At 41.6% G+C, this 12,943-nt stretch overlaps 1 protein-coding gene across 1 annotated transcript in view; it reads left to right on the forward strand.

The window, feature by feature from the left end:
* The window catches only part of LOC124120153 (multidrug resistance-associated protein 1-like), a 64,505-nt gene that overhangs the window by 22,913 nt on the left and 28,649 nt on the right, over positions 1-12,943 (forward strand). Inside the window, exons 7-11 of the mRNA XM_048398633.1 lie at positions 5,032-5,166; positions 7,080-7,604; positions 9,487-9,667; positions 10,287-10,607; positions 11,408-11,545. Coding sequence (XP_048254590.1) covers positions 5,032-5,166; positions 7,080-7,604; positions 9,487-9,667; positions 10,287-10,607; positions 11,408-11,545 — 1,300 coding nt within the window. The remainder of the gene's footprint in view (positions 1-5,031; positions 5,167-7,079; positions 7,605-9,486; positions 9,668-10,286; positions 10,608-11,407; positions 11,546-12,943) is intronic.

Here is a 12,943-nt window from a genome sequence, read left to right on the forward strand (position 1 = left end):
TAACAGGGTAGAGTAGCTCACAGTCTCACACTTTACACTGGAAAACAGGGTAGAGTAGTTCATAGTCTCACTCTTTACACTGGAAAACAGGGTAGAGTAGTTCACAGTCTCACTCTTTACACTGGATAACAGGGTAGAGTAGCTCACAACCTCACACTTTACACTGGATAACAGGGTAGAGTAGCTCACAGTCTCACTCTTTACACTGGATAACAGGGTAGAGTAATTCACAGTCTCACACTTTACACTTGATAACAGGGTAGAGTAGCTCACAGTCTCACTCTTTACACTGGATAACAGGGTAGAGTAGCTCACAGTCTCACTCTTTACACTGGATAACAGGATAGAGTAATTCACAGTCTCACTCTTTACACTGGATAACAGGGTAGAGTAGTTCACAGTCTCACTCTTTACACTGGAAAACAGGGTAGAGTAGTTCACAGTCTCACTCTTTACACTGGAAACAGGGTAGAGTAGTTCACAGTCTCACTTTACACTGGATAACAGGGTAGAGTAGTTCACAGTCTCACTCTTTACACTGGATAACAGGGTAGAGTAGTTCACAGTCTCACTCTTTACACTGGAAAACAGGGTAGAGTAGTTCACAGTCTCACTCTTTACACTGGATAACAGGGTAGAGTAGTTCACAGTCTCACTCTTTACACTGGAAACAGGGTAGAGTAGTTCACAGTCTCACTCTTTACACTGGATAACAGTGTAGAGTAGTTCACAGTCTCACTCTTTACACTGGATAACAGGGTAGAGTAGTTCACAGTCTCACTCTTTACACTGGAAAACAGGGTAGAGTAGTTCACAGTCTCACTCTTTACACTGGAAACAGGGTAGAGTAGTTCACAGTCTCACTCTTTACACTGGATAACAGGGTAGAGTAGTTCACAGTCTCACTCTTTACACTGGATAACAGGGTAGAGTAGTTCACAGTCTCACTCTTTACACTGGAAACAGGGTAGAGTAGTTCACAGTCTCACTCTTTTCACTGGATAACAGGGTAGAGTAGTTCACAGTCTCACTCTTTACACTGGATAACAGGGTAGAGTAGTTCACAGTCTCACTCTTTACACTGGATAACAGGGTAGAGTAGTTCACAGTCTCACTCTTTACACTGGAAAACAGGGTAGAGTAGTTCACAGCCTCACACTTTACACTGGATAACAGGGTAGAGTAGCTCATAGCCTCACTCTTTACACTGGAAAACAGGGTAGAGTAGCTCACAGTCTCACTCTTTACACTGGATAACAGGGTAGAGTAGCTCACAGTCTCACACTTTACACTTGGTAACAGGGTAGAGTAGTTCACAGTCTCACTCTTTACACTGGAAAACAGGGTAGAGTAGCTAACAGTCTCACTCTTTACACTGGATAACAGGGTAGAGTAGCTCACGGCCTCACTCTTTACACTGGATAACAGGGTAGAGTAGCTCACAGTCTCACACTTTACACTGGGTAACAGGGTAGAGTAGCTCACAGCCTCACACTTTACACTGGATAACAGGACAGAGTAGCTCACAGTCTCACTCTTTACACTGGATAACAGGGTAGAGTAGTTCACAGTCTCACTCTTTACACTGGAAAACAGGGTAGAGTAGTTCACAGCCTCACACTTTACACTGGATAACAGGGTAGAGTAGCTCATAGCCTCACTCTTTACACTGGAAAACAGGGTAGAGTAGCTCACAGTCTCACTCTTTACACTGGATAACAGGGTAGAGTAGCTCACAGTCTCACACTTTACACTTGGTAACAGGGTAGAGTAGTTCACAGTCTCACTCTTTACACTGGAAAACAGGGTAGAGTAGCTAACAGTCTCACTCTTTACACTGGATAACAGGGTAGAGTAGCTCACGGCCTCACTCTTTACACTGGATAACAGGGTAGAGTAGCTCACAGTCTCACACTTTACACTGGGTAACAGGGTAGAGTAGCTCACAGCCTCACACTTTACACTGGATAACAGGACAGAGTAGCTCACAGTCTCACTCTTTACACTGGATAACAGGGTAGAGTAGTTCACAGTCTCACTCTTTACACTGGAAAACAGGGTAGAGTAGCTCACAGTCTCACACTTTACACTGGATAACAGGACAGAGTAGCTCACAGTCTCACTCTTTACACTGGATAACAGGGTAGAGTAGCTCATAGCCTCACACTTTACACTGGATAACAGGATAGAGTAACTCACAGTCTCACTCTTTACACTGGATAACAGGATAGAGTAACTCACAGTCTCACTCTTTACACTGGAAAACAAACAATGCGATCCAATATAGCACGCAGTTACTTCCCTTTACATGCGCACTGGTTTACTGTGTATCTCGCGTTATGGTTATAGAGGCAATATGAGTTTGTATGCTCATTTCTGTAGGAAGGCCCTTTCCAAAGATGATAGTACACAACTGTTTATTTGGCTACATACTAGTTTGAACAAGCAAAAAAAGACACCGCCCGCCCGAACTATATTTTAAGTCATTGCCTGTGAACGAATTGTTCTATTTTATAAGCCTCATTATGGATCTGTTAATTAGTGCGTGCCTCGACGGCCGGTGGTCATGATCCATGGCAGATTCAGTGCGTGACTGTGAAAAATGGGAATATCTCCGTTCAGTGGTTTACGGGGTAACTCGTAAATAATCGAAAACGGCAACAGGGTAGCGCCTGAAACCAGGGAAAACAGCCAAAATTTAATCCGATAGTGTTACGTCCCTGCTCATGATGTCAATACGGGTTCTATCCACATCCTCTGAAACACAAAAAAATCAACACTGGTATCAATATAAAAGAGACTTTTAAAAAACAATGTACGTGTAATTGATATCGGTTTCGAACCAAAGCAACACAAAATATTTTGTTGAAAACAAACATACTCTAAACGATCCTTATATCAGTTTAACTTCAGAAATATTCCAAATTAAGGATCCAGGAAAGTGTGAAAAGTTGTTTTTGCAAGTACAAAACTCTCTATGTATGGACATCGCCGGCGAAGCCAGCGCACCATGTAACAGACAATGCAATGTCTTTGAAACCAAATGAGAACGGAGTATTTAAGAAAAAAAATCAACTTTAAACGACCATAATATGACTTTCAATTTCAGAAATATTCCAAATGAGGAATTCAGGGAAGTGTGACAAAGACCTTTTTTCACGAACAAAATGAACGGTCAACTATTAAGTCTCACAGCTTCAAGATGGCCGAAGTTGATGACAAATCATTGCAAATAGAAAGAAAGCAATTTCACGATAATTACTAAATTCATATGTCACAAAAAGAAAGAAGGTATTATTCACCTTTTCTGTCTCGAAGTAGACTCTTTGAAGCTCCTTCCCTGAGTTAATTCACAATCTGGTGAGAGCATAAATTTGGCAACACATGTGGTATTCATCAGATGCATGCGCAGAAATTGTGCTTGAAATCCAGCGGAAATCGCCGAGTGTCCTCTCTCCCTATAAAGACTCCCTCCTCCCATGTTCTGGTTCAGTTCCACAGTGACTTCTCCTTATGTTCTGGTTCAATTTCCACAGTGACTTCTCCTTATGTTCTGTTCAGTTCAACAGTGACAAAAGCTTCTCATGTTCTGGTTCAATTTCCACAGTACTTCTCCTTATGTTCTGTTCAATTCAACAGTGACTATAGCTTCTCATGTTCTGGTTCAATTCCACGGTGACTTCTCCTTATGTTGTGGTTCAATTTCCACAGTGACTATAGCTTCTCATGTTCTGGTTCAATGTCCACAGTAACTTCTCCTTATGTTCTGTTCAATTCAACAGTGACTAAAGCTTCCCATGTTCTGGTTCAATGTCAACAGCAACTTCTCCTTATGTTATGTTCAATTCAACAGTGACTAAAGCTTCTCATGTTCTGGTTCAATTTCCACAGTGACTTCTCCTTATGTTCTGTTCAATTCAACAGTGACAAAAGCTTCTCATGTTCTGGTTCAATTTCAACAGTGACTTCTCTTTATGTTCTGTTCAATTCAAAAGTGACTAAAGCTTCTCATGTTCTGGTTCAATGTCCACAGTGACTTATCCTTATGTTCTGTTCAATTCAACAGTGACTATAGCTTCTCATGTTCTGGTTCTATTTCCGCAGTGACTTCTCCTTATGTTCTGTTCAATTCAGCAATGACTATAGCTTCTCATGTTCTGGTTCAATGTCCACAGTGACTTCTCCTTATGCTCTGTTTAATTCAAGAGTGACTAAAGCTTCTCATGTTCTGGTTCAATTTCCACATTGACTTCTCCTTTTGTTCTGTTCAATTCAACAGTGACTATGGCTTCTAATATTCTGGTTCGATGTCCCTTCTCATGTTCTGGTTCAATGTCAACAGTGACTTCTCCTGATGCTCTGTTCAATTCAACAGTGACTACGTTGAACACTGTGACTCCTCCCTATGTACTGGTTCTCTTCAACAGTGACTATAGATTCCTATGTTCAGTTCCCTATGTGACCCTTCCCTATATTCTGGTTCGGTTCCCTATGTGACCCCTCCCTATATTCTGGTGCAGTTCCCTATGTCACCTCTCCCTATATTCTGGTTCAGTTCCCTATGTGACCCCTCCCTATATTCTGGTTCAGTTCCCTATGTGACCCCTCCCTATATTCTGGTTCAGTTCCCTATGTCACCTCTCCCAATATTCTGGTTCAGTTCCCTATGTGACCCCTCCCTATATTCTGGTTCAGTTCCCTATGTGACCCCTCCCTATATTCTGGTTCAGTTCCCTATGTCACCTCTCCCTATATTCTGGTTCAGTTCCCTATGTGACCCTTCCCTATATTCTGGTTCAGTTCCCTATGTCACCCTCCCTATATTCTGGTTCAGTTCCCTATGTGACCCCTCCCTATATTCTGGTTCAGTTCTCGCAGTATCTCCTCCCTATGATCTGGTTCAGGTGAACACGGTGACTCCTCCAAGTGTTCAGGTTCAGTTCCTAACTGACTACGCCCTATGTTCATGTCCTGTTCCAAACCGACTACTCCCGAACTTAAGGTTCAGTGCAGGGTTTCCATTATTCCCAGGTTGGTATGGAGAGGCTGGAGACAGCCAATTACAGCCAGCGATCTATGGGACCTACCTTCAAGTCTGAAGAGCGAGGTCACAGTCCCCCCATTTAACACGGAGTGGCAGCAGGAGATGAACGCACTCACTTCGAAGTCAGTACTTAAAACATAGTCAGTACTATTGTGTAGAGTAGGTATAATGAATGCTAGGTATATAGAGGTAGGTGTAATGATATACTAGTTGTATAGAGGTAGGTGTTCATGTATGCTGGTTATATAGAGTGGGTGTAATGGTATACTAGTTGTATAGAGGTAGGTGTTCATGTATGCTGGTTATATAGAGTGGGTGTAATGGTATACTAGTTGTATAGAGGTAGGTGTTAATTTATGCTGGTTATATAGAGGTAGGTGTTAATGTATGCTGGTTATACAGAGGTAGGTGTTAATGTATGCTGGTTATATAGAGGTAGGTGTAATGGTATTCTAGTTGTATAGAGGTAGGTGTTAATGTATGCTGGTTATATAGAGGCCGGTGTTAATGCATGCTGGTTATATAGAGGTAGGTGTAATGGTATACTCGTTGTATAGAGGTAGGTGTTAATGTATGCTGGTTATATAGAGGTAGGTGTAATGGTATACTAGTTGTATAGAGGTAGGTGTTAATGTATGCTGGTTATATAGAGGCCGGTGTAATGGTATACTAGTTGTATAGAGGTAGGTGTTAATGTATGCTGGTTATATAGAGGTAGGTGTTAATGTATGCTGGTTATATAGAGGTAGGTGTAATGGTATACTAGTTGTATAGAGGTAGGTGTTCATGTATGCTGGTTATATAGAGTGGGTGTAATGGTATACTAGTTGTATAGAGGTAGGTGTTCATGTATGCTGGTTATATAGAGTGGGTGTAATGGTATACTAGTTGTATAGAGGTAGGTGTTAATGTATGCTGGTTATATAGAGGTAGGTGTTAATGTATGCTGGTTATATAGAGGTCGGTGTAATGGTATACTAGTTGTATAGAGGTAGGTGTTAATGTATGCTGGTTATATAGAGGTAGGTGTTAATGTATGCTGGTTATATAGAGGTCGGTGTAATGGTATACTAGTTGTATAGAGGTAGGTGTTAATGAATGCTGGTTATATAGAGGTAGGTTTAAAGGTATATTGGTTGTTAGAGATGACATAAAGGTGTGTTGTTATGTAATAATTATCACATGTGGTGGCAGTTTTTTGCTGTGTGAAATGTTAAACATTTAGTGAAACCTCTGAAACCATACACATGTAGGTGTTAACAACACAAACATGAGCTTACACAAGGTTAAATTGCAAGAGACCAATTTATAAATTAATACTGAGATACATTTTGTAAACAAAGAAAAATCTGAAATGTCAAAGAAGCTTTTCTCCCACACCATGATTATAGAAACATATTATGACAAATGTTGCATGAAATTGGTGTCAGCAAGGTATGATACAGTCATAAGACTAGCCACAACGGTAAGTACCATTTCACCTCGCTTTAATCTATAGCAAATCATTACAAAATTCTTGCCAGCAAATTATGCAGTATGTTCACAGTAAGGGAATCCTTTTTTTGTTATTATGTGTTTATCATCTCCAACCTCAACCAGCACGAGTGCAGGCAGGCGAAAACATAACAAACATGTTTTTCACTGATTGTGTAACTTCATTTATGGCATTTTAAAGTTTAAAGCACTTGGTACCAGTCTTTGAATTCATTTATGACCAAGATCGAGTCATAAAAAAATAGCTTAAAGAATCAAGCTGGCCTGGTTTTATTATAAATGTGCGATGGTAGAGGTATTTTTTTCATCAGGTCAAAACATAATTTATAACGTACACATATAACACACTGCTCTTCTTGTTTGTGTAACGTTTAATCTGCCAAACTACTTTTTTCTATCATATACATCGGCAAAAGTGGTTTTTATTTTTACTGCAAAGGAAGACGGCATGGTCCGCCACACTTACCCATAATGCAATGGCAATTTTATTTTAAAAACAAATTAAAGACCGTTTATTGCTAATAACGCTACATTATTTTAGAAACAAAATTGACCGCAAAGAAGCTATCACATCAAAGGAGACGACTGAAGCCGCAGAGACAGCAGAGAAGGAGGGTCTCCTGGAACTAGAAGTGAAGAGGGCGACCAGTGACACTGAGCTCGACACATACCCTGGTGTGAAGATCCGGAACAAGAAGACTGAAGCTGCAGACACAGCAGAGAAGGAGTGTCTCCTGGAACTAGAAGTGAAGAGGGCGACCAGTGACACTGAGCTCGACACATACCCTGGTGTGAAGATCCGGAACAAGAAGACTGAAGCTGCAGACACAGCAGAGAAGGAGGGTTTCCTGGAAATGGGAGTAAGAACTGCTATCACTGACACTGAGCTCGACACACACCCTGGTGTGAAGATCAGGAACAAGAAGACGTCCTCCTGGACAGGTCAAGCCAAGAAGTGGACGTTGGTCAAAGTTTTATTCAGGATGTACGGTAGTGAACTGCTGGTGGCTCATCTGCTGAGATTCTGTGCTGATCTAGTCCAGTTCCTTTTCCCGCTGTTGCTCAAGTAAGTGTGTCAGAGATATGACTCACCGAGCCCAGTGTTGTTCAAGTAAGTGTGTCAGATATAGAACTCTTCAAGCCCAGTGTTGTTCAAGTAAGTGTGTCAGCGATATGACTCTCCCAACCCGGTGTTGTTCAAGTAAGTGTGTCAGAGACATGACTGTCCCACTCCAGTGTTGTTCAAGTAAGTGTGTCAGATATGACTCTCCCAACCCGGTGTTGTTCAAGTAAGTGTGTCAGAGACATGACTGTCCCACTCCAGTGTTGTTCAAGTAAGTGTGTCAGAGATATGACTCTCCCAACCCAGTGTTGTTCAAGTAAGTGTGTCAGAGACATGACTGTCCCAGCCCAGTTTTGTTCAAGTAAGTGTGTCAGAGACATGACTGTCCCAGCCCAGTGTTGTTCAAGTAAGTATGTCAGAGGCATGACTGTCCCAGCCCAGTGTTGCTCAAGTAAGTATGTCAGAGACATGGCTCTCCAAGCCCAGTGTTGTTCAAGTAAATGTGTCAGAGACATGACTCACCCAGCCCAGTGTTGCTCAAGTAAATGTGTCAGAGATATGACTCAAATCCCAGTGTTGCTCAAGTAAGTGTGTCAGATATAGAACTCTTCCAGCCCAGTGTTGTTCAAGTAAGTGTGTCAGATATAGAACTCTTCCAGCCCAGTGTTGTTCAAGTAAGTGTGTCAGCGATATGACTCTCCCAACCCGGTGTTGTTCAAGTAAGTGTGTCAGAGACATGACTGTCCCACTCCAGTGTTGTTCAAGTGAGTGTGTCAGCGATATGACTCTCCCAACCCAGTGTTGTTCAAGTAAGTGTGTCAGAGACATGACTGTCCCAGCCCAGTTTTGTTCAAGTAAATGTGTCAGAGACATGACTGTCCCAGCCCAGTGTTGTTCAAGTAAGTATGTCAGAGGCATGACTGTCCCAGCCCAGTGTTGCTCAAGTAAGTATGTCAGAGACATGGCTCTCCAAGCCCAGTGTTGTTCAAGTAAATGTGTCAGAGACATGACTCACCCAGCCCAGTGTTGCTCAAGTAAATGTGTCAGAGATATGACTCAAATCCCAGTGTTGCTCAAGTAAGTGTGTCAGATATAGAACTCTTCCAGCCCAGTGTTGTTCAAGTAAGTGTGACAGAGATATGACTGACCCAGCCCAGTGTTGCTCACGTAAATGTGTCAGAGATATGACTCACCGAGCCCAGTGTTGCTCAAGTAAATGTGTCAGAGATATGACTCACCCAGCCCATTGTTGCTCAAGTAAGTGTGTTAGATATAGAACTCTTCCAGCCCAGGGATGTTCAAGTAAGTGTGTCAGAGATAAGACTCACCCAGCCCAGTGTTGCTCAAGTAAGTGTGTCAGATATAGAACTCTTCCAGCCCAGTGTTGATCAAGTAAGTGTGTCAGAGATATGGCGCTCCCAACCCAGTGTTGTTCAAGTAAGTGTCTCAGGGATATGACTCTCTCAGCCCAGTGTTGTTCAAGTAAGTATGTCAGAGACATGGCTCTCCAAGCCCAGTGTTGTTCAAGTAAATGTGTCAGAGACATGACTCACCCAGCCCAGTGTTGCTCAAGTAAATGTGAGAGATATGACTCAAATCCCAGTGTTGTTCAAGTAAGTGTGTCAGATATAGAACTCTTCCAGCCCAGTGTTGTTCAAGTAAGTGTGTCAGATATAGAACTCTTCCAGCCCAGTGTTGTTCAAGTAAGTACAATGCCCGTAGAATTTATTCTAGTATTGAATTAATACGGATACAGAAGGAGCAACACCAAGAAGAAATCGTCTGTAGGAAAATTATTTTGGAAAAGTATAATTGAAGCAAGTTATTAGCATGAAGAAGATGACAAAGAGACATATATGTAACCATGTGTTCTCCCTCCCTTCAGGAAGCTGATCTGGTATGTGGAGCACCATGGGAGCAAGACGGACTGGAAGGGGTATGTGATCGTCGCATCCTTCTTCCTTGTGTCCATGTTCCAGTCCATTGTCCTGTCTCAGTGTGTCTTCCTCTCCTTCAACATCGGCCTGAAGATCAAGACTGCCCTTGTCACTGCTGTGTATAAGAAGGTTTGTTTGTTTGTTGGTTGGTTATATAAAGGCGATCTGTACAAAATCTGAACAAGGCAATCCAATTATTGATATCATGAGCGTCGATCCAAGCAATTGGGATAAAATGATACACATCAACCAAGTCAGTGAGCCTGACCACCTGATCGCGTTTATCGCCGCTTTCGACAAGGATAGTCGCTCCTCCGGCAAGATTGGAGTGCTGAAGACCTTGTCTAACCCGGATCTTTAGAGGTCGTATAGGAAGGTAAAATGTCTCCCTATATAAGCTGAAACAGAACTATTTTTCAGTTACATTTTGATCAGCCAGGCAGTCAAGCGGTTAGTGTGTAATTGAACCTGACTCTCTTTTTTTTAAGCTGTCTGGGTTTATTACTCAATAGCTGAAATGTGAAAATGTTGGACAAGCAGTGAATGGGTGTACCTGGTAGGAATGGATAGTTTCATTTTCATTTTTATTGTTAAGAAAATGAAAACGCGTTAAATATGTTTTAAATGACATTATATAGCAAGTTTGGATGTTAAAACAGCTTAGCCCTGACTTTATGAAGATTAATTCTCCATTGAACATAAACACAGTAATTCTTATGATTTCGGTTTGGTTCCTCTGGTCTCCCAGGCCCTGACTATGAACAATGAATCCAGGCGACAGTACACGACCGGCGCCATCGTCAACATGATGTCCGTGGACTGTGCACGTGTTCAAGAAGTCACCAGCAGCCTGTGGGTGCTGTGGTCGGCACCACTCATGCTCAGCGTTGGCCTCTACTTCCTGTATCAGACAATCGGGGTCGCAATCTTTGCCGGCATCACCGTCATGCTAGTCCTGGCGCCAATCAATTTCAAGATATCGACTTACCTGAGGAAGTTCCACAATAAACGCCTAACTGTCAAGGATCAGAGGCTGAAGTTCATGAATGAAGTTCTAACCGGGATAAAGGTAGGCTGTTATGAATATATCGTACCTGGTATGGTATACCGGTATATTGGCGGTATAGATGTAGGTGTAATGGTACACTGCCTGTACAGAGGAAGGTGTAATGGTATGCTTGTATGGGGTGAGTGAGTTAAAATTTAACCTCGCATCGGCATGAGGTTGGTGTAATGGTATGCTTGTGTAGAGGTAGGTGTAATGGTATGCTTGTGTAGAGGTAGGTGTAATGGTATGCTTGTGTTGAGTAGATGTAATGTTATGCTGGCTGTATAGAGGTAGGTGTAATGGTATGCTTGTATAGAGGTAGGTGTAATGGTATACTGGCTGTATAGAGGTAGGTGTAATGGTATGCTTGTATAGAGGTATGTGTAATGGTATACTGGCTGTATAGAGGTAGGTGTAATGGTATGCTTGTATAGAGTAGGTGTAATGGTATACTGGCTGTATAGAGGTAGGTGTAATGGTTTGCTTGTATAGTGGTAGGTGTAATGGTATACTGGCTGTATAGAGGTAGGTGTAATGGTATGCCTGTATAGAGGTAGAAATAAAAGTAGGTATAAAGGTAGGCTGAGGGTACATAGTTTGAGTTTGTACTCGCTTTTTTTTACAATGCTTGGAACCTCTGGCTGTATAAAGGTACATGTAGGTGTAATGGTTTGCTTATACAGAGGTAGAAATAAAAGTAGGTAAAAAGGTAGGCTGAGGGTACATAGTTTGAATATTTGTTTGTACAAGTATCACTTGTTCCCAACTTGATTCAAATAAAACCTATTTTTTTAAAATGATGTCTCACTGACTGACTGCAGGTGTTAAAGCTATACGCCTGGGAGGCCTCGTTCCGTGAAAAGATCACCGCCATTCGCAACACGGAGATCCGAATCCTGCAGAAGCTGGCTATCTTGAACTCTGTCAACACCTTCTGTTTCACGGGGGCTCCAACTCTGGTCAGTCTGTCAGTGACCCTGTCAGTGAGTGAGTATGGTTTTACGCCGCATTAAGCAATATTCCAGCAATATCACGGCGGGGACACCAGAAATAGGCTTCACACATTGTACCCATGTCGGGAATCGAACCCGTGTGACATGATGAGCGAACGCTTTAACCACTAGGCTACCCGACCGTCCCTGGTCAGTCAGCTTCAGTCAGGCAACGTCTCAATGAGGAGACAACCTAGGAGTCTCTCGAGGGACATTGTCAACAAGAAATGTTACCTAAAATGCTGAAGCAAATCTCCTCAACAACCAAATTGTTCATGGATAGTATGAAAAATAACATGCTGTCGTGAAAGAGATGATCGACTTGGAGGTTTTTTATATTCAAATGTTATAGGTTGTGTCAGGATATATGTGTGATATCGATAGGTCAGGTATGTTACAAAAGTAATACTTGTAGATATATACGGGTGACAATTATTAAAGAGAAAATAATCATATTTTTAAAAAAATATTCTGACCTCATTATTTTTAATTGGGTTAAGTGTATTAAATATTGTTCGGTTAGGTATTCATTCCTATGGAAGATCAAATGGTGCTTTATGTTTTTTCCTCGTTTAATGTTTAACTTTATGGTGCACTAAACAATATTCAAGCTATGTTATGGCAACCTGGCAGTCTGGAAGAGACGAACCAGTGTAATTACGAGCAACAATCAAATGAAATGTTGATTTTGAAATAGAACTGTGGAACTGTTTAAGCTAAATATTGTTTAACGTGAAATAATTGCGAGCTACACTAAATATTAAACTGAAGTTTTGATAAGATGTGAAATTTCAAGCCCCACGTCTGTTGCCAGTGTATCGGGCACGATGGGATTCGAATCATATACAGCAAATTACGGTTATAACGAACTCGAAGGGACAACTAACCTTTGATCGTTATAACCGTAGTTCGTTATAAGCATATATACAGTATACATACAGCAAATATACAGCAAATGGACGGGATAAAAACACATTTCTTTATCTCCGTCAGTTCTTTTAAGCGTGTTTGTTATAAACGTAATTTACTGTGTCTTCTGATATTTCCTTCTTGTCCACATGAGCAAAGAGGCTATTAAGCCCCGTAAGCAATCTGACAAGGTAAGCATGTCACCTGTGGGATGACTCCACGTCCTACGGATTGTGTACCAAAACCCATTGTTTTGAATCTGGAATATTACATGATCCTTCTGTGTAGTTAACGCAACGTCTCTAGATCTAAGACATGATATATTTTGTGACCCCGCAGATGCATGCTGTGATAATGACGTTTATGTCATGTATTACCTATTGATCTTTTGACCCAGTGAATCTCGTGTTAATTTGACTAAACGTACTGTAAAACAACATGGAATGTTTTACCTTT

This window comes from Haliotis rufescens, unplaced genomic scaffold (genome assembly GCF_023055435.1).
Source record: "Haliotis rufescens isolate VD_foot unplaced genomic scaffold, xgHalRufe1.0.p SCAF_18, whole genome shotgun sequence".
In the NCBI taxonomy this organism is placed as follows: Eukaryota; Metazoa; Mollusca; class Gastropoda; order Lepetellida; family Haliotidae; genus Haliotis; species Haliotis rufescens.